Source organism: Elephas maximus, chromosome 13 (genome assembly GCF_024166365.1).
Source record: "Elephas maximus indicus isolate mEleMax1 chromosome 13, mEleMax1 primary haplotype, whole genome shotgun sequence".
Lineage (NCBI taxonomy): Eukaryota > Metazoa > Chordata > Mammalia > Proboscidea > Elephantidae > Elephas > Elephas maximus.
Window position 1 is genome coordinate 59,193,922 of NC_064831.1, and position 19,382 is coordinate 59,213,303.

Here is a 19,382-nt window from a genome sequence, read left to right on the forward strand (position 1 = left end):
ACCATAATTCAAAGGCATCAGTTCTTCTTCTTCTGTCTTCCTTATTCATTGTCCAGCTTTTGAATGCATATGTGGCAATTGAAAACATCATGGTTTCGGTCAGGCCCACCTTAGTTCTTAAAGTGACATCTTTGCTTTTTAACACTTTAAAGAAGTCTTTTGCAGCCTATTTGCCTGATGCAATACATCGTTTGATGTCTTGACTGCAGCTTCCATGGGTGTTGATTGTGGATCCTAGTAAAAGGAAATCTTTGACAATTTCAATATTTTCTCTGTTTATCATAACGTTGCTTATTGGTCCAGTTGTGAGGATTTTTGTTTTCTTTATGTTGAGATGTAACCCATACTGAAGGCTGTAGTCTTTGATCTTCATCAATAAGTGCTTCAAGTCCTCTTCACTTTCAACAGGCAAGGTTGTGTCATCTGCATAACGCAGGTTGTTAATGAGGCTTCTTCCAATCCTGATGCCTCTGTTTTCATATAGTCCAACTGCTCTGATTATTTGCTCAGCATACAGATTGAATAAGTATGGTGAAAGGATACAACCCTGACACACATCTTTTCTGACTTTAAAGCACGCAGTATCCCCTTGTTCTATTCAAACGACTGCCTGACTCTTGGTCTATGTACAGGTTCCACATAAGCACTGTTAAGTGTTCTGGAATTCCTATTCTTTGCAATCTTATCTGTAATTTGTTATGATCCACACAGTCGAATGCCTTTGCATAGCAAATAAAACACAAGTAAACATCTTTCTGGTATTCTCTGCTTCAGCCAGGGTCCATCTGACGTCAGCAATGACATTCCTCATTCCACATCCTTTTCTGAATCTGGCTTGAACTTCTGGCAGTTCCCTGTCAATGTACTGCTGCAACTGCTTTTAAATTATCTTTGGCAAAATTTCGCTTGCATGTGATATTAACGATATTGTTTGATAATTTCTGCATTCTGTTGAATCACCTTTTTCTAGAATGGGCACAAATATGGACCTCTTCCAGTTGGTTGGCCAGGTAGCCATCTTCCAGATTTCTTGGCACAGAGGAGTGCACACCTTCAGCACTGCATTCGTTTATTTAAACACTTCTATTGGTATTCCATCAATTCCTGGAGCTCGGTTTTTTGCCAATGCCTTCAGTGCAGCTTGGACTTCTTCCTTCAATACCATCGGTTCTTGATCATATGCTACTTCCTGAAATGGCTGAACGTTGACCAGTTCTTTTTGGTACAGTGACTCTGTATATTCCTTTCATCTTCTTTTGATGCTTCCTGTGTTGTTCAAAACTTTGCAGATAGAATCCTTCAATATTGCAAGCTGAGGCTTGGATTTTCTCAGCAGTTCTTTCAGCTTGAAAAATGCTGGGTGTTCTTCCCTTCGGTTTTCTAACTCCAGGTCCTTGCCCGTTTCATTATAATATTTTTCTTTGTCTCCTCTAGCCACCCTTTGAACTCTTCTGTTCAGCTCTTTCATGTCATCATTTCTTCCATTTGCTTTAGCTACTCTGCATTCAAGAGCAAATTTCAGAGTCTCTTCTGACATCTATTCTGATCTTTTCTTTGTTTCCCGTCTTTTTAATGACCCTTTGCTTTCTTCATGTATGATGTCCTTCATGTCACCCCACAACTCGTCTGATCTTCAGTCATTAATATTCAATGCATCAATTCTTTTCTTGAGATGGTCTCTAATTTCCAGGTGGGATATACTCAAGGTTGTACTTTGGCTCTCGTGAACTTGTTTTAATTTTCTTCAGCTTTGACTTGAATTTGCATATGAGAAATTGATGGTCTGTTCCAAAGTCGGCTCCTGGCCTTGTTCTGACTGATGAGCTTGAGCTGTTCCATCGTCTCCTTCCACAGATGTGATCAATTTATTCCTGTGTATTCCATCAGGTGAGGTCCATGTGTATAGTCACTGTTTGTTGTTGTTGTTAGGTGCTGTCGAGTCAGTTCCGACTCATAGCGACCCTATGCACAACAGAACAAAGCACTGCCCGGTCCTGCACCATCCTTACAGTCGTTGTTATGCTTGAGCTCATTGTGGCAGCCACTGTGTCAATCTACCTCCTTGAGGGTCTTCCTTTTTTCCGCTGATCCTGTACTCTGCCATGCATAATGTCCTTCTCCAGGGACTGATCCCTCCTAACAACATGTCCAAAGTATGTAAGACGCAGTCTCCCCATCCTTGCCTCTAAGGAGCATTCTGGCTGTACTTCTTCCAAGATAGATTTGTTCGTTCTTTTGGCAGTCCATGGTATAGTCAATATTCTTCGCCAACACCACGACTCAAAGGCATCAACTCTTCTTCGGTCTTCCTTATTCATTGCCCAGCTTTCACATGCATATGATGCGATTGAAAATACCATGGCTTGGGTCAGGCGCACCTTAGTCTTCAGGGTGACATCACTGTTTATGTTGTTGAAAAAAGAAATTTGTAATGAAAAAGTCGTTGGTATTGCAAAATTCTTTCATGTGCTGTCCCTTGTTGTTTCTATCACCAAGGCTGTATTTTCCAACTTCTGATTGTTCTTGATTCCAACTTTTGCATTCCAATACCAGTAATTATCAATGCATCTTGATTGCATGTTTGATAAATTCGAGACTGCAGAAGTTAGAAAAATCTTCAGTTTTTCATCTTTGGCATTAGTGGTTGGTTTGAAAATTTGAATAATAGCCATATTTACTGGGCTTCTTGGTAGGCGTATGGGTATTAACCTATCACTGACAGCATTGTACTTCAGGATAGATCTTGAAATGTTCTTTCTGACAATGAACGTGACACCGTTCCTCTTCAATTTGTCATTCCCGGCATAACAGACCATATGATTGTCTGATTCAAAATGGCCAATGCCAGGCCATTTCAGCTTATTAATGCCTAGGATATCGGTGTTTATGCATTCCATTTCATTTTTGACAACTTCTACTTTTCCTCGATTCATATTTTGTGCATTCTAGGATCACTATGAGTCAGAATCAATTCGACAGCACTGGGTTTGGTTTGGTTTTTGGTTATGTTCCGATTATTAATGGAGGTTTGCAGCTGTTTCTTCTCATTTTGAGACGTGGCACGTCAGCAAATGCAGGTTCTGAAACCTTTAATCCATTCACATCATTGAAGTTGACTTTACTTTGAGGAGGCAGCTCTTTTCCAATCATATTTTGAGTGCCTTCATCTTCTAGCACTGTATCAGACAGTATTCCACTTCTATTCATAAGGTTTTCACTGGCCAATTTTTTTAGAAGTAGATTGCCATGTCCTTCTTCCTAGTCTGTCTTAGCCTAGAAACTGCACTGAAATCTATCCACCATGGGCGACCCTGCTGGTATTTGAAATACTGATGGTATAGCTTCCAGCATCACAGCAACACACAAGCCACCACAGTATGACAAACTGACAGACGAATGGTGGTGGTAAAGATTACAGCCTAGAAAACCTTTTGGGGAAGTTCTACTCTGTCCTATAGTGTCTCTATAGTTAGAATTAACTCAATGGCAACGGGTTTGCTTTTTCTTTATGTTGGGACTCTTTACCTCCATGGATAGTGAAATGCAGTCTCTAGGGTCAGTCCAACATGGGTTGAATTCCTGATCAGCCACCTGGACATGTTGCTTCACCTTTCTGGTCATCACTCGCCTCACCTGTAGAATGATGAGAATAACTTACACCCAGCAGGGCTGTGTTGAGTAATATGTATGCAGTTCTCAGCACAGAGACTGACTCAGTAACTGTTTAAACGTTACTGTTGATAATTGATATTATTGTTATCTATGAAGTCTCACAGTCCAAGTGGTTCATCAGGCCCAGAACAGGACCTGCCTTGTTGTTTTTATCGCGTGGGATTCCTAGCCCTCTGTGCTGCATGGAGGAAGGGAAAGTAGAAAATACCGGGCCAGGTGGCAGACAGCCAGCATCTTTCCCAGTGAAAGTCTTGCTCCAGGCTTTCTTGTTGGAATTTCTCTGGACTGTGGAATTAGCCAAGCTGACCACCAGCCAGCCCGTGGGTCATGGGCTGCGGGTGGGAGCAGAACTTTAGAAGAGTCGGGAAGAGGAGGAGTTGGAAGAGGTGACTGCAGGCTTCTAGACCCAGACTGCTGTCCAGAAGACAGCCTTTCTGGGACGAGTGATCTGGAAAACAGGATGAAGGATGAGCCCACCAGGGGATCCAGCCCAGCCAGAGCCTGAGGGCTGCAGAGGGTGAGCAGCTCACTTAGCTGGCTTTCCATGCCAGGGACAGGGAAAGGCACGGGATTCTTTGCCTTTGGGGGCTCTACAAAGGGTGACTGCCTTGGCTTTGGGCAGAAGTTTGGCGACCTGTGCTGTCTGCTTCTGCCTTGCTACCAGTAAGCTGTGTAGTCTTGGTCAAGTCACTAGCCTTCTCCCGGCCTCAGTTTGCTCATCTGTAAAATAAGGAATTGACCAAGTCTAATATAGGTGTTCCTATGGGAGCCCTGATGGTGCAATGGTTAAGCTCTGGGCTGCTAACCCAAAGGTTGGTGGTTTGGACCCACGAGCTTCTCCTTGGGAGAAAGATGTGGCAGTCTGCTTTGGTAAAGATTTACAGCCTTGGAAATCCTATGGGGAAATTCTACTCTGTCCAATAGGGTCGCTATGAGTTGGAATCAACTCCATGGCAATTTCTTTTTTTTTTTAATAGGAATCCCTAGCATTTGTATAGGGCTTTCCGCTGCACGTTTCCAAACAGGGTCCCACTCGGTGCTCACCACAGCCCTGTGTTTGAAGGCATGCCTGGCACAATTTTACACATGAGGAAACTAAGTCTGGTGGGATGGGTATTCCGTGGGGACAAAGCAAGGCAGGGCCTACAACCCTGGGCGTCCTGGGTAAATCCTGACCTCTGGAGAAGTGCACTCCTCCTCTCCAGCCCTGGTTCCTGAAGACTCCCAGCTCCTTTTCTGGAACCTCTGCCACTACCTTTTTCTCCCCGTGCCCTCACCCCCTGCTTCCCACTGGCTGTCCCAGTCCCTTCACCACCCCCCTTCCTGAGTTACCTTTCTCAGCCTGCAACCCTGATCTGGTTTCTGGGCAGCCAGAGGTGAGCACCAGGTACCCAGGCCCTCCTGCCTTCCTTCCCTGGGTCCCATTTGCCTGCAGCAGGTTTTCCAGAGTTTTCTCTGTTTCATGGAATGCTTTCCTGTGAGGTCCCAAGAGGTGAAATAAGAGGGGTTGTTTAACTTTCTGGGCAGTGTTCTCCTGAGTGTGGGCCGGGACCATCCACGCAGGGCACAGATGTCCAGGGCGCTGGTTAAACAGGTCCCACCTAAGTGACTCTGCGTGTGCATTTTAACAAGCTCCTCTGGGTCTCACAGGCACAGACCACAGTTTGGGAATCACTGCTCATAAAGAGGAGTCCTGGTGGTGCAGTGGCTAAGAGTTCAGGTTGCTAACCAAAAGGTTGGGAGTTCTAATCCACCAGCTGCTTTTTGGAAACCCTATGGGGCAGTTCCACTCTGTCCTAAAGGGTCACTATAAGTCAGGATCGGGTTTGGGGTTTGGCTCTTAAAGAGACTGGTTCTTTAGGCAGTGGAGGGCTGCCCCAACATTGCTGCAGGGTGGCTGGGGCTCAGAGCAGGTGCAGAAGAAGCCTGGGGTAGTAGTGGTGGAGAGGCCACTTCAGCTCTGGGGCACCAGGAGCGCACACTCCAGGCTTGCAGGGAGTTGAGCTAATGAGCCTGGGACAGTGGTTCTCTGGGGCTGCTGCAGGATCCCTGGAAAACCCAGAGCAGCCCTATCTATAAAGAGGCTCCCTAGCTGGCATTGTTGAGACCCAGTGGGGATGAAAGGTCTAGATTTGAGGTTCCCTGCGACCTTTGCAAAAGACTTCTTGTGGCACAGTGGTTAAGCCCGTGGCTGCTAACTGAAAGGTTGGCAGTTTGAACCCACCACCTGCTCCAAAGGAGAAAGATGTAGCAGTCTACTTCTAGAAAGATTACGGCCTTAGAAACCCTAAGGAGTAGTTCTACTCTGTCCTGTAGGGTTGCTATGGTCGGAACCGACTTGACAGCAACAAGTTTGGTTTTGGTTTCCTACCTTTGCCAGCTCTGCAACCTAGGCAAGTCACTGTATTGCTTCTGTTGTAGTACAATGGGGATAATAATCACAATGCCTCCCTTGCTGGGCCGCCCCAGAGGAGAGGAATAAAGTGCCTGGCAAACCAGAGGGCCTGATGCAACTGCCTCAGAGGTATGGAGAAGGACCTGTATTGGTCAGAGGCTGAACTTGAGGATCCCATAGGCCCTGCACTTCCAGCTGCACTCAGTCTGAGCCAGACATGGAGCCCAGCTCCCCACCTCCTGCTCACATCTGTCCAGGGTGAGGTACGCCCTGTGGCTTTGGGCTGGCTTCTGACCAGGGCTGCCTGGAACACCCCCCTGCTCCCTGCCTGCATTTCCTGTGGCTCACCAGGACCACACATTTACAGGCAAGGAGGGTAAGGACCTGGCTGTGGGGACCCTGCAGAGAGCTGGAGGAGTCTGGAGCCTGGGACGTAGGCCTGGTGCTGCCTCAAGCCCCTGCAGGCTCCCTGGCGAGATGTCTCCTCTCTCTGTGTCTCCTCTGGGAAATGGGACCGACATCTGACTTGCCCGAGTGGAAGGCGAAGTAAGTTAATAGTCATGAAAAAAAGGTGAGAAAGGTATACTAGGCAGCTACTATGTGCTAGACAGAGGCTGTGTGCACTGTCACAAGAGCCCTGCAAGGCAAACTGTTACTAACCCCTTTTAATAAATGAGGAAACCAAAGTGTAAGAAAACACACATACCCTAAAGAATGCATGTGTGTGTGTGTGTGTGTGGTGTAGTGCAGTGGTTAAGGCACTAGACTGCTAACCTCGAGGTCAGTGGTTTGAAACCACCAGCAGCTCCACATAAGAAGGATGTGGTAGTCTGCTTCTGTAAAGATTTACAGCCTTGGAAACCCTTTGGGTTCACTCTGAGTCAAAAGTGACTTGACAGCAGTGGGTTTGATTTTTGTGTGTGTACACATATAATAAGTGACGTAGGATGGTCTTTTTAATCTTTTTTTCTAAACAAAGACTGCCCATACCGTAAATATTACTCTGCAACTTGGCGTTATTCACTCAAGAATATAACACACTTCTTTCCAGGTCGGTCCGTATGGAGCTAGCTCTTTGCGTAGCACAGAGTGCATGTTCTCAACTACTCTCCTCTTGGTGGACGTTCGGATGTCTAAATTGTTGCTGCTTCAAACGGTGCTGTAGCAAACACGGTTGGATGATGAATAGGTACCATTATGTAATCATGCTTCTATTTCTGTAGGATAGATTCCTAGACATGGAATCTATTGCCTAAAAAGCTGTACAATTCATGGTCTCACCAGCACTATATGTATCGGATGTTATTAAATTTTCAAATTTTTGGCAATCTGATGCCTTTCCCCCTACCTCTCCAAAAAGTTATAATTGCCGTAATTTGCATTTCTCTTAATATAAGAAGTGAATTGAACATCTTTTCAAATGTTTGTCAGCTGTCTTAGGCTGAGTTCCCTAGAGAAGCAAAACCAGTGAAGAGGGTTTGAAGCACATCATGTATACACACACACACACGCACACACACACACGAACATACACACATACACGCACACACACACACACAGAAAGAGAGAGAGAGATTTATCTCAAGGAAATGGCTTGTGCAAAAAAAAAAAGTAGTAGAGGCTGACAATTTCCAAGTCCATGTGTCAGGCATCGGGCTGGTGGCTTCTCTTGAATTCTGTACCTGCATGGGCTGACGGGAAACCCTGGTGGCGTAGTGGTTAAGTGCTACAGCTGCTAATCAAGAGGTTGTCAGTTCAAATCCGCCAGGCACTCCTTGGAAACTCTATGGGGCAGTTCTACTCTGTCCTATAGCGTCGGAATCGACTCGACGGCAGTGGGTGTGGTTTTGGGTTTTTTTTTTTTATGGGCTGACGAACCCAAGACAGGCAGGTCAGACGGCAGGCTGCTGGCTCACAGACTGTGGAGGCTGACAAATCCCAAGATTCATAGGCAATACGGCAGGCGGCTGGCTCGAGTCCAAAAAACTGGAGGTCGGATGAAGACAAGCTGGATGCAGGACCCAGAGAGAATAAGAGCCAATGACCTTTGCCTGAATGTCCATGTATATTGGATGCAGGCCACACCCCTGAGAAAACTCACCATACAACTGATTGACTGGTCATGTCAGATCACATCATGGAGGTGATTACATCACAAAATGGGGGATAACTACATCATTCCATAACTGCCAAACCACTGAGAATCATGGTCCAGTCAAGCTGACACATAACCATCACACATAACCACTACAATCAGCCAATATCATTTCTCTTCTATGAATTGACCTTTCTTCTGCTACTTTTCCATTGCTGGTTTTTGTTCGTTTTGTTATGTTTTGTAATTAAACTGTGGGGCTTCCATGCTAATAGTTCAACACTAATAGAGTCTTGAACTTAACTGTACCCAAAAGACTGTTGTTGCTGCCATTTTAGTTGTTATTATTTTATAACAGATACAATCTGTCATGTGTGGTTGTCGTTGGGTGCCGTCAAGTCGATTTTGACCCCATGTGAGAGAGTAAAACTGTCCCAAGGGTTTTCTAAGTTGTATCAACTCGACAGCAACGGGGAATCTTTATGGGAGCATATTGCCAGGTCTTCCTCCTGTGAAGCAGCTCTGTGGGTTCGAACTGCCAACCTTTCGATTAGCACCCCAGCATGTTAAGCACTGTGTCACCAGGGCTCCTTCTGTCTTGGGTAGTGCTGAAGTTTTCCTCCAGCTCTTGTTAATGGTGTCTTCTGTCATGCAGAAATTTTTAATGTTTACCTATGTAGATCTCTCAGTCTTTTACTTTAATGTCTTTGGGATGCTCAATTTGCTCCCTGTCTTAGTCATCTAGTGCTGCTATCACAGAAATACCACAAGTGAATGGCTTTAACAAAGAGAAATTTATTCTCTCACTGTCTAGTAGGCTACAAGTCCAAATTCAGCTCCAGGGGAAGGCTTTCTGTCCCTATCGTCTCCTGTGGAAGGTGCTTGTCATCAGTCTTCCCTTGATCTGGGAGCATCTCAGCACAGGAACCTCAGGTTTAAAGGACGTGCTCTGCTCCCAGCACAGTTTTCCTGGTGGTATGAGGTCCTCATGTCTCTCTGCTCACTTCTATCTTTTATACCTCAAAAGAGATTGGCTTGAAACACTACCTAATCTTGTAGGTCTTATCAATATAACTTCCACTAGCCCATTTTATTACATCATAGTGATAAGATTTACAACATATAGGGAAATCACAACAGAAGATAAAATTGTAGACAATCATACAATCATAAAAGGGAGTCAAGACCTCACCAAGCTGACAGACATTTCTGGGAGACACAACTCAATCCATGACACTCCCCTACCCTAAGATTATACAAATAATCTCCTATAATTTCTTCTTTTATGGTTTGTTTATTTTTACATTTAGAGCTTTACGCTTAGATCAGGAAATGTAAAATAAAGTCGAATACAGAGATGTCTAATTATTTTTTCCCATTTAGACAGTCATTTTGCCAAAAGCATTTATTTAATAACCTAACTTTTTATAGCAATCGTGAACAGAAGTTTTAAAAATTTCCATTTCTAACGGCTATAGCTAGTGAGATAGGCAAGTTACTAGATAGGTAGATAGCTGTAGACGTAAAAAAGATGGATCTAGATATATGTAGATATGGAAATCAATTTTTATATTATATTTATAGATATAAATGAATGAATTGCTCTATTTTCAATCCAGAAACTGGTCATCACTAGTATTTAATATTTGGGTGTTGGAATTAAATCAATAAAATAAGGAAACTAAATATGCATTACAAACATCATAGAACAAGAGATAAAATTATTCTTTATTGTAAACATCTATATCATGTTTAGGTAATTTTCTTAGAATTTTTATTAGGATCAACAGCTGAACTTTATCATATGCTTCTGTCAGCATTTATTGACATAGTAAAACTCATTTTTGAAGCTATATTGAGCTATACTTCATGTACAATACAGTGCAAATTTAAAATGAATAACTTCATGAGTTTCGGCATGCGAACACCTGTAAAATCCCCGACTTTTTTAGTTTTCGAATCCCTTAATTTCAAATTTTGTATTTAATAGCCTATCTTTCTATTTTTTTATGTGTGTATTTTATTCTTTTTCTAGTTTCTTAGGTGGAAGTTGACTCCTTCGTTTATCTGTTTATTTTTATTGTGGTAAGTAAAGAGCTCAGCTGCCAACCAAAATGTCGGCAGTTCAAATCGGCTAGCCACTCCTGGGAAATCATATGGGGCAGCTCTACTGTGCTCTACAGGGTCGCTGTGAGTTGGAATCCACTCGACGGCAACAGGTTTTTGGGTTTGAAGTAAATATATATAAAAACATTTGCCATTTTTTACATGTATGATTAGTGACATTAATTAATCATGTTGTGAAACTGTCATCTCTATGTTTCCAAATTTTTCCATTACTTATCGGAAACTCAGTGTCCCTAGGGAATGACCTCCCCTTTACTTCTCCTCCTGTCCCTGGTAACCACGAATAAACTTTGCTCTCTATATCTTTGCCTATTCTAGATATTTCATATAAGTGGGGTCGCACAATATTTAGCCTTTTGTGACTGACTTATTTCACTCAGCATAATGTTCTCAAGGTTCAAGCATGTCGTAGCATGCATCAGCACTTCATTCCTCTTATGGCTGAGTAATGTTCCGTTGTATGTATGTACCACGTCTAGTTTATCTATTCATCTGTGGGTGGACATTTAGGTTGTTTCCACCTTTTCGCTATTGCAAATAGTGCTGCAATGAACATCGGTGTATAGAGTTTTGTATTTCTGCTTTCACTTCTTTTGGATATATATGTGAGCTCATTTATTTTAAATATTTATTTATAAATAGCTAAATCATTTAAGGTTATATTAAACTCATGAGATATAGCAAAAGCTATTCTCAGAGGAAAATTTATAGCAATACCCAAACCAAAAAAATGCATTGCCATTGAGTCAATTCTGACTCATAGCTACCCTATAGACCCCATAGGACAGAGTAGAACTGCCCCATAGGGTTTCCAAGGAGCACCTGGTGGATTTGAACTGCTGACCTTTGGGTTAGCAACCGAATGCTTAACCACTACTCCACCAGGGTTTCCATTTATAGCAATAAAAAAAAAATTTTTTTCAATAATAGGATTCTATAAATCCTCACTTGCTGCCTCAGTTTTTGTTTGCTGTGTCCTGATGCCATAAAAATTGGTGTCCTAGTTTCATCACTAACCTCTGTTCAGATCACAGTGCAGACAGTTCATCAGTGAAGGTTTTAGACAGCTGATACCATTGTGACACAGAATAGCTTTTTAAACCTAGAGAATCAAGGTCCTAGGTCTGAGTCCTGGCTTGGTCTTTCTTGTACTAGATGTACTTAAGAGAGTTTGGGGACTTTGGGGAATTGTGGGGTTTACATAAAATTTACCTAAAGTAATTAGGTCTTTGTTCTTGCTTCCTGAGAGAAACAAACTTTCTCTCTTTTTTAAATTGTTGTTGAAAATACGCACAGTCAAACATACACCAATTCAACAATTTCTACATGTATACTTCAGTGACATTGATTACATTCTTAGAGTTGTGCAACCATCCCCACTTTCCTTTTCCAAATTGTTCTTCCTCCATTAACACAAACTCACAGCCCCACCTAAGCTTCCTATCTAGCCTTTTGAGTTGCTAGTTGCTGTTGTCAATTTGATCCCATACAATAGTTCTTTTTTTTTTTTTTTTAAGAGCAAAATGCTTAAGGCAGACATTCTTCAAATAATTAAACTAAACTATTGTTCGGTTTAAAGAAGGATTCAGGGGGTATTTTTAGTTTAAGGTTTAAAGATTATCTCAGGGCAATAATTTCGGGGGTTCTTCCAGCCTCTGTGGCTCCAGAAAGTCTGGATTCCATGAAATTTTGAAATTCTAGTTTGCATTCCCCTTTTTTGATCAGGATTCTTCTGTAGAATCCTTGATCAAAACATTTAGTAATGATAGCTGCACCATCTAGTTCTTCTGGTCTCATGGCAAAGGAGACAGTTGTTCATGGAGGTAATTAGCCACATATTCCATTGCTTCCTCCTATCCCTGACCCTGAGAAGAAAATTTAAATCCTTGGAATTTCCTGAATAATCGTGGTGCCTTTGTTATCTATAAACCTCCAGACCATATTTGAGAGTTAGATGTCTCAGACAGGGGCTGACCAGGCCAGAAAGACCACCTCATAGTATCAGCTGACCTCGGGGCAGGTGGCCTCATTCAATCAACCATGACTATGTAATGAGACCCCAGTAGAGGCTCTGGACATGGAAGTTCCATGAGCTTCCTTGTTGACTAAAGACATTTGCCCTTGGGAGGGTAATACACCCTTTCTGGGATATAGAAGCTTAGTGCTGGGAACCCTCCCACCCTTTACCCAATTCACCTCTTCTTTAAGTTGATCCTGATTTGTATCCTTATAATATAGCATCATTCATAACACTTCTGTGAGTTCTACAAATCTTTCCAGTGAATTATTGAACTTGAGGGAGGAGTGGGAACCAGCAGGCCAACGAGGGGGCTGGGAAACCCTCAGCTTGTGACTAGTATTCTTGACGAGGTAGAGGGCCAGGAAGTCAGATATAAGGGGACTCCTGGGGACTCCCAAGCTTGCAGCTGATGTCTAAAGTCTTGGACCTACCTGGCAGTCCTGGAGGACTGTGTCTTTTAACTTGGGAGATCTGAACTAGCTCCAAGTGGTTAGGGTCAGAGCAAGAAATGCTGCATGGGCAGCTGGTGTCAAAACAGAAGTGGCAGAAAAGTGGAAAGTGGAGAATTTTGCTTTCTGTTGACTTTTATGTTTACAGGAATAAGGGGAAAAAACTACTGGATTTGGATTTGAGCTCTGTCTGAATAAATTTAGCTCAGTTACATAAATGCTCTGAGCCTATTTCTTCACCGGTAACATGGCATGGCCTACCAGGTTGTCAGAGAGATCAAATGAAGTCATAGGTGGAAAGTATTTGGGAAACAGTGAAGAGCAGCATAAATGTGGGGGGAAAAGTCATTGTCATCATTATCATCAAATGGCCCTGTCATTTCAGAATCTAAACAGGCATAGCCTGGGCCGGCCAACACTAGATGGAAGGAAGAGGCCAGGCCTTAGAGACTGAGAAGGAGCAGCACGGGTAGGCTCTGACCCTATTCCATGGCAGCAGCTGAGTTAGAGGAAAGCAGAGGCCCTGGGACCACCAGGAACATCCTCACATGCCTTCTTCTTGCCCATAAACCTGGCTCCTTTGTCCCCAGCACCATGAATGCTGAGGAGGATGCCAAGTGGCTTCAGTGGGTGACACAGCAGTTTGAGAGTGTGGCAGGAGAAGACCGGGAGATCAGCCTGCAAGAATTCAAAACAGCCCTGAATGTGAAAGAGGCAAGTGTCTACTCCAGAAGCGGGGACCCTACATTTACATTTTATAGTGTTTGCAAGGAAAGAAAAGGGAGCCCCTCTGGGTTCCTCTGGGTTTGAGGTCTCTACCTTTAGCCAGGCTGGGGGGGGGGGGCGGATATTTCTTTTTCTGCCACTGGTATCCTCATGCCCCCATTCATGGATGCACCTCCTGGGGTCTTCAAAACAACACGAGGTTGCAAATCAATAGTTTGTCAGTTCTTAAGAAATCCTATTGACCTCACAATTTCCACTAGCCTCATGGGCATAGCTGGTGCTATGACTTAAGTAAGCCTCCTTCCAGAAATAGCTTTTCAACAGTTTGTACCTGTTAAAACTCTTGATTGCACTGCCACGTCATTCCCAGTACTCTGTCGGTGTCATAGATCCCCGCCCACCCATAAAATACCCCAGTGCTGTCGAGTCCCATAACAGCCTGCAAACCTGACAAATGATGGAGGACGTAGCAGAGAGATGGCAGGAATGAGCCTGCAAATGCCACCGTCTCCCCAAATCGTCCTGTGGGCTACCTTAGGTAGTGACCTTGTCCTTAAGAGGGACTAGTCATTCAAATGCCCTTATTTGGAGTCCCTGGGTGGTGCAAATGGTTAACATGCTCAGCTACTAAGTGAAAGGTTGGAAGTTCAAGTCCACCCAGAGATGCCTTGAAAGAAAGGCCAGGCGATCTCTCTAAAATCAGCCATTGAAAACCCTCTGGAGCACACTTCTCTGACACACAGGAGGTCACCATGAGTCAGAATCAACTTGATGGCAACTGGTTTAGTTGGTCAGGGGACTTTCACTTGCTGGTACCAGGATACTGCTTGGAACTCTAATTGCCATGTCTTCTTCCATAGCAAATATGGAGGAAGAAAGAAAGTTCCATTCTGCTTAGTGATACATTCCCATCATAACAGGAGCCTATAAAGCAGCTTAAGATAAAGGCCATTCAGGCTGTTAAGAGAGTGATGAAGGCATTACTCAAGAGAACTAGAGGAAAAAGGCAGGGCTGATGTCTGTCCCCACTGCATACTTGTAAACTCCTCAGAGTTACATTAGGTCAGGCTCTAGAGCCCTTCAGGCTCCTCCCCATCTCGAGGGGAGCGTGCCAGGGCATGACATATCTGGGACACAGATGCAAGCCTGTCTTGTTAATTTCCGTAGTACATGATTGTTGAGTGAATAAATGAACAGGCATTTAAGAAAAAGCCTTGTTAATTTCCGTAGCACTTGATTGTTGAGTGAATGAATGAACGAGCGTTTAAGAAAAAGCCTTAAGTGTAGGCTGTAGGTAGCCTTAAGGCAAAGAGAAGGAAAAAACGTAGGTATTCCAGTGGCACATACTCTACAAGTCCTTCCCAGATTCATTTTCACTTATCCCTTGGGGTTAACCCAAGGGGGATGAGACAGGGCTTGGGAGTGGCCTGCAGGAGGATCCTTTTCCCATGATGGGTGAGAGGCCATCAAATGTCTGGACTGCAAGGCTGCCAGGGGCTATGGCATGTAGGGGGCAGAGAGTCTATGCAAATGACCTGGTCCAGGGGGCCAGAGGGGGCTTAGGGCCCAAACACAAGTCCATTTTTGCTGAAGGATCTCAACATTTCTTTCACGGGAGCCGAAACTCCCTCTCAGCAAGTGGGCATGGGCACCACCCCAAGGTGTGGCCTCATAAGGCCCATCACACCCTGTGTTCAGGTACCTGGTCCTCCCCCACATATTTGGAGCCCAGGTCCAGTGGCCACACATGTGCATGTCTCCCTTCTCTGGCCACAGTCCTTCTTTGCCGAGCGGTTCTTCACCCTGTTTGACTCTGATGGAAGCGGCACCATCACTCTCCAAGAGCTGCAGGAGACGCTGGCCCTGCTCACCCATGGCAGCCCCATGGACAAACTCAAATTCCTCTTCCAGGTGTACGACGTCGATGGTAAAGGCTCTTCCTGGGGGCGGGACTCAGTGGGCTGGGGACAAAGGGACCCCAGTGTGCCCCACGAAGGGCCACCCAGACCCTCCAAGGCCCAGCATGGGACTCTGTCCAGGTGAGGCGACTGTCCATCCCTCCGTGGTTCCCTCCCTCCCCCCGTACCCCGCCAGGTTCTCTCCTTCTGATCCCTGCCCCATGGGGTGGAGAGAGGGACAGAGTGGGAAGGACAGTCTGGCCCAGTACACAAATGCCCTTTATTCAACTCACCATAAGCCAGGACTTCCTTTTGTTCTTTTCTATGCTTGAAAAAGGCAATTGCTGTGTTGCTTTTTCCTTATTATAATAACGAGATACGCTCACTGTGAACATTTTAGACAGTACAGACAGGTAGAAAGAAGAAAGCAAAAACCACCCATAATCTTTTGATATTGTTGTTAGGTGCCGCCTAGTGGGTCCCAACTCATAGTGACCCTATATTTAAAACGGAATGAAACACTGCCCAGTCGTGCGCCATCCTCACAATCCTTGTTACGCTTGTGCTTTTGCTATACTACCTTCTAACTTTTTACACACACATAGGCGCCCTATGCACATCTTTTTTTAAAACAAAATGGGATTATATTATACATACTGCCTTTTTTCCACTGAATGATGTATCTTTTCATAGGAGATTGTATCAATTTATAACATTATTTTTAGCAGCTGTATCATATTCTGTTGTATGTATATGATCATATGTGCCAAGCTGCGTGGCCTAATAGTAAATAAGCTTAATAGTTAAACACACAGAGGCCAGACTATCTAGGCTGAAATCTCAGTGCTCACACTGCATGACCTTGGGCAAATTACTTTTCTGTGCCTCAATTTCTTTAAGATAGGGATGAAAATAATAATAGTACCTACTCTAAGGCTGATATGAGAATTAAATTAGTTAACTTACATAAAGTGCTCAGAACAGTGCCTGGCATAGGACGTAGACTGTATGTGTGTCAACTATTATTAGTAGTATTTGTCCAAACCCCTGTTATTGGAGAAATCCATTGTTTTTCTTTTTTTTTTTTTTTTGGCATTGTAAACAACACCGCAATGAACATCCGGGTGTGCACATCTTTGATGACTTATTTTATTATTTTCTTAGCATAAATTCCTAGAAAGGCTTACGCTGTACATTCAGGCCGGACGATTCAAAAGGGAAATAAACGCAGTCTAAGTTGTTTGTGACAGGCAGTTTTCTGCGGGAGTCACGGCCTTGGCCCATTCTGCACTGTCTTGAGAGAACTCTCTGACTTCCAGGGCTGGACAATCTTCCCTGGCCCTGGGACCACCGCAGCAGCTTCTCCAGTTGTAGGCTCCTTCCTCGGTGACACAAACCTTTTCTCAGCTCAGACATCCAGAGTTTCCTTGGGGCAGACCCAGGCGGTTTGGGGTGCCAGCCGGAGCTGGGGCTGCACCTTTTTTTCAGAGCAAGGCGAGCCCGATCTATTCACATACACTTTCTCTGGGAGGAGCAATAAAATACATCCACATGCCAGTGAAGACAGGAGAAAGGAAGTGGGGAGAGGAAGAGCTTTAGAAGAGACTGGGAGGAAGGACTGCTGCCCCACTTTTAACCCCAGAAAGCTCACAGGTCTCTATAGATTAAGGAAGCAAGACCATCTGCCGATGGTCTTGGAGGTTGCGTAGTATTTAGAGATTCTGGGGAAATTGGCAGCGTAGTGGTTAGGTGCTACGGCTGCTAACCAAAGGGTCGGCAGTTCGAATCCTCCAGGCGCTCCTTGGAAACTGCCTCTATGGGGCAGTTCTACCCTGTCCTGTAGGGTCGCTATGAGTTGGAATCGACTCGACGGCACTGGGGTTCTTTTTTTGGAGCCGGGGGAAGGCATTCACCAAGGCCAAAGCTTCTCCATTCTTGAGAAGGCGTCCATCTTTGGTAAGCTGGGCAGTAGGCAGCCATGGAAGGGGGTGACGTTTTGTCCTTTGGTTGCCTAGTCTGTACCCCAGAGGTGAGTTGGTTGGCAGAAAGCTGGAGGCAGGCGCACAGGGAAAACCTCTTACACCGCCCGATGCGACGCAACGCGTGTGCAGGGCGGGGGAGTCTGCAGGTCCAGAACGGGGGTGCTGGGCAGGCGCCCCTCGCCATCCGGTCCCATCCCGCCCGGCGCAGGCAGCGGCTCCATCGACCCGGACGAGCTGCGCACAGTGCTGCAGTCGTGCCTGCGCGAGAGCGCCATCTCGCTGCCCGACGAGAAGCTGGACCAGCTGACGCTGGCGCTCTTCGAGTCGGCGGACAAGGACGGCAGCGGCACCATCACCTTCGACGAGCTCCGTGACGAGCTGCAGGGCTTCCCGGGCGTCATGGAGAACCTGACCATCAGGTACTGCCCGGTCGCCGGCCCTCGCCTCTGGCCTCCGGGCTGGGATCCGGATCAGACTCCAAGGTGGCCGACTGTCGCGAGGGGGCGGGGCCGGTTCCTCACCGCCCCGCCCCGGTCCCGCCCCCGCCGGGCCCTCACCGCCCCTGCCCCGCCCCCGCCCCGCCCCTGTCCGGGCCCCACCCCCAGCCCCGCCCCGGCCCCATCCCAGCCAATCCCGGCTCAGCCCGCCATCTCCTAGGGGACTAAGGTCTGCCCTGCGGGGCAGCCATTGTCATACCTCCATTTTTTGCAATATGTCTTCAGAATCAGCTCACAGTATCTAGTCCCTACTAGGTGCTGGGCACTTCACTCACATTAGTGAATTTTATAGCAACGCCCACTTTATAAAAGGAAACCGAAGCCTGGAGGTGAAGCAGCGTGCCTAGAATCACGCAAACAATTAGCAAAGGCAGCCACTGATTTATCGAATATTGGTTGCGCAGCTGCTATGTCCCAGGCACTTTCTGAATAATAGCCATATGGCTGTGAACGATGTCCCCGTCCTCCAGGAAGAGCGACATATAGTTTATACCAATAAACAAATAGATAAACTTAAGCCATAGAAAACTGGTAAGTGCTAAGGAGAAAACAAGGTGCAACGACAGACTCAGGCTGTCTGAGCCCAAGGTCTGAATGGTGTCGGTTTTGTAGTTCATCCTATCCGTGTTTTAGCTTTCTTGAGGGCTATTTACCACAACACGTCTCAGGTTCCTCGATCCTTCTCAATTGCCCTTTTTTTAACTGGGTAATAAGAAGACGTAGGAGCCCTGGTGGCACAGTGGTTAAGAGCTATGGCTGCTAACCAAAAAGTTGACAATTCGAATCCACCAGCCGCTCCTTGGAAGCCCTATAGGGCAGTTCTACTCTGTCCCATAGTGTCACTATGAGTCGGAATCAGCAGCAACAGGTTTGGTTTTGGTCCACACTATTTACTAGCTGTGTGTCTGTGAGTCACTGGACCTCTCTGTTTCTCTGAGCCTCAAGAGTTCAAAGAGTTGCCTGGGTGCGACGGGAGAGGGGTCTCTAGGTTCAAACTCGGGGGTGCTGCCAGGTCCCTCTGAGCCAAGCCCCTCTCTTTCACAGCGCCACCCACTGGCTGACGCCCCCCTCTGCCCGGCCACGCCCACGCCCTCCGCGCCCCCTGACCCTCGCCTACTGGCACAACCACCGCAGCCAGGTGTTCTGCCTGGCCACCTACGGGGCCCTCTGCGTTCTGCTCTTCGCGCTGGCTGCGAGCGCGCACCGGGCCCAGGGTGCCAGCATCATGGTGGCCAGAGGCTGCGGCCAGTGCCTCAACTTCAACTGCAGCTTCATTGCGGTAGGGCCCCCTGGCATGATGCGGGGAAAGGGGCCAGGGAGTGATGTAGGCTCCTGGAAGGCCAAGGTCTCACACGTGGATACCTGGAATGCTGGGCCAACACTCAGAGGTGGAGGCTGAGGCTCCGAGAGGGGCAGTGACTTATCCATGGTCACATGGCCAGTTAGTAAATGGCTGGCCTTTATTGCATTCTTACAATGTGCCTGTCAGGGTGCCAAGCACTTTTCATTTGATCCTATGGT

The 19,382-nt window shown here is 45.8% G+C and overlaps 1 protein-coding gene across 2 annotated transcripts in view; it reads left to right on the forward strand.

Moving 5' to 3' along the window:
* Positions 1 to 4,139: 4,139 nt before the first annotated feature.
* Positions 4,140 to 19,382, forward strand: part of NOX5 (NADPH oxidase 5) — a 39,109-nt gene continuing 23,866 nt past the window's right edge. The window contains exons 1-5 of one of the 2 annotated variants that reach the window (XM_049905811.1): positions 4,140 to 4,189; positions 13,349 to 13,472; positions 15,261 to 15,411; positions 17,504 to 17,783; positions 18,906 to 19,140. In XM_049905811.1, the coding sequence (XP_049761768.1) occupies positions 4,140 to 4,189; positions 13,349 to 13,472; positions 15,261 to 15,411; positions 17,504 to 17,783; positions 18,906 to 19,140 (840 nt within the window). The remainder of the gene's footprint in view (positions 4,190 to 13,348; positions 13,473 to 15,260; positions 15,412 to 17,503; positions 17,784 to 18,905; positions 19,141 to 19,382) is intronic. The other variant, XM_049905812.1, reaches the window with a different exon arrangement.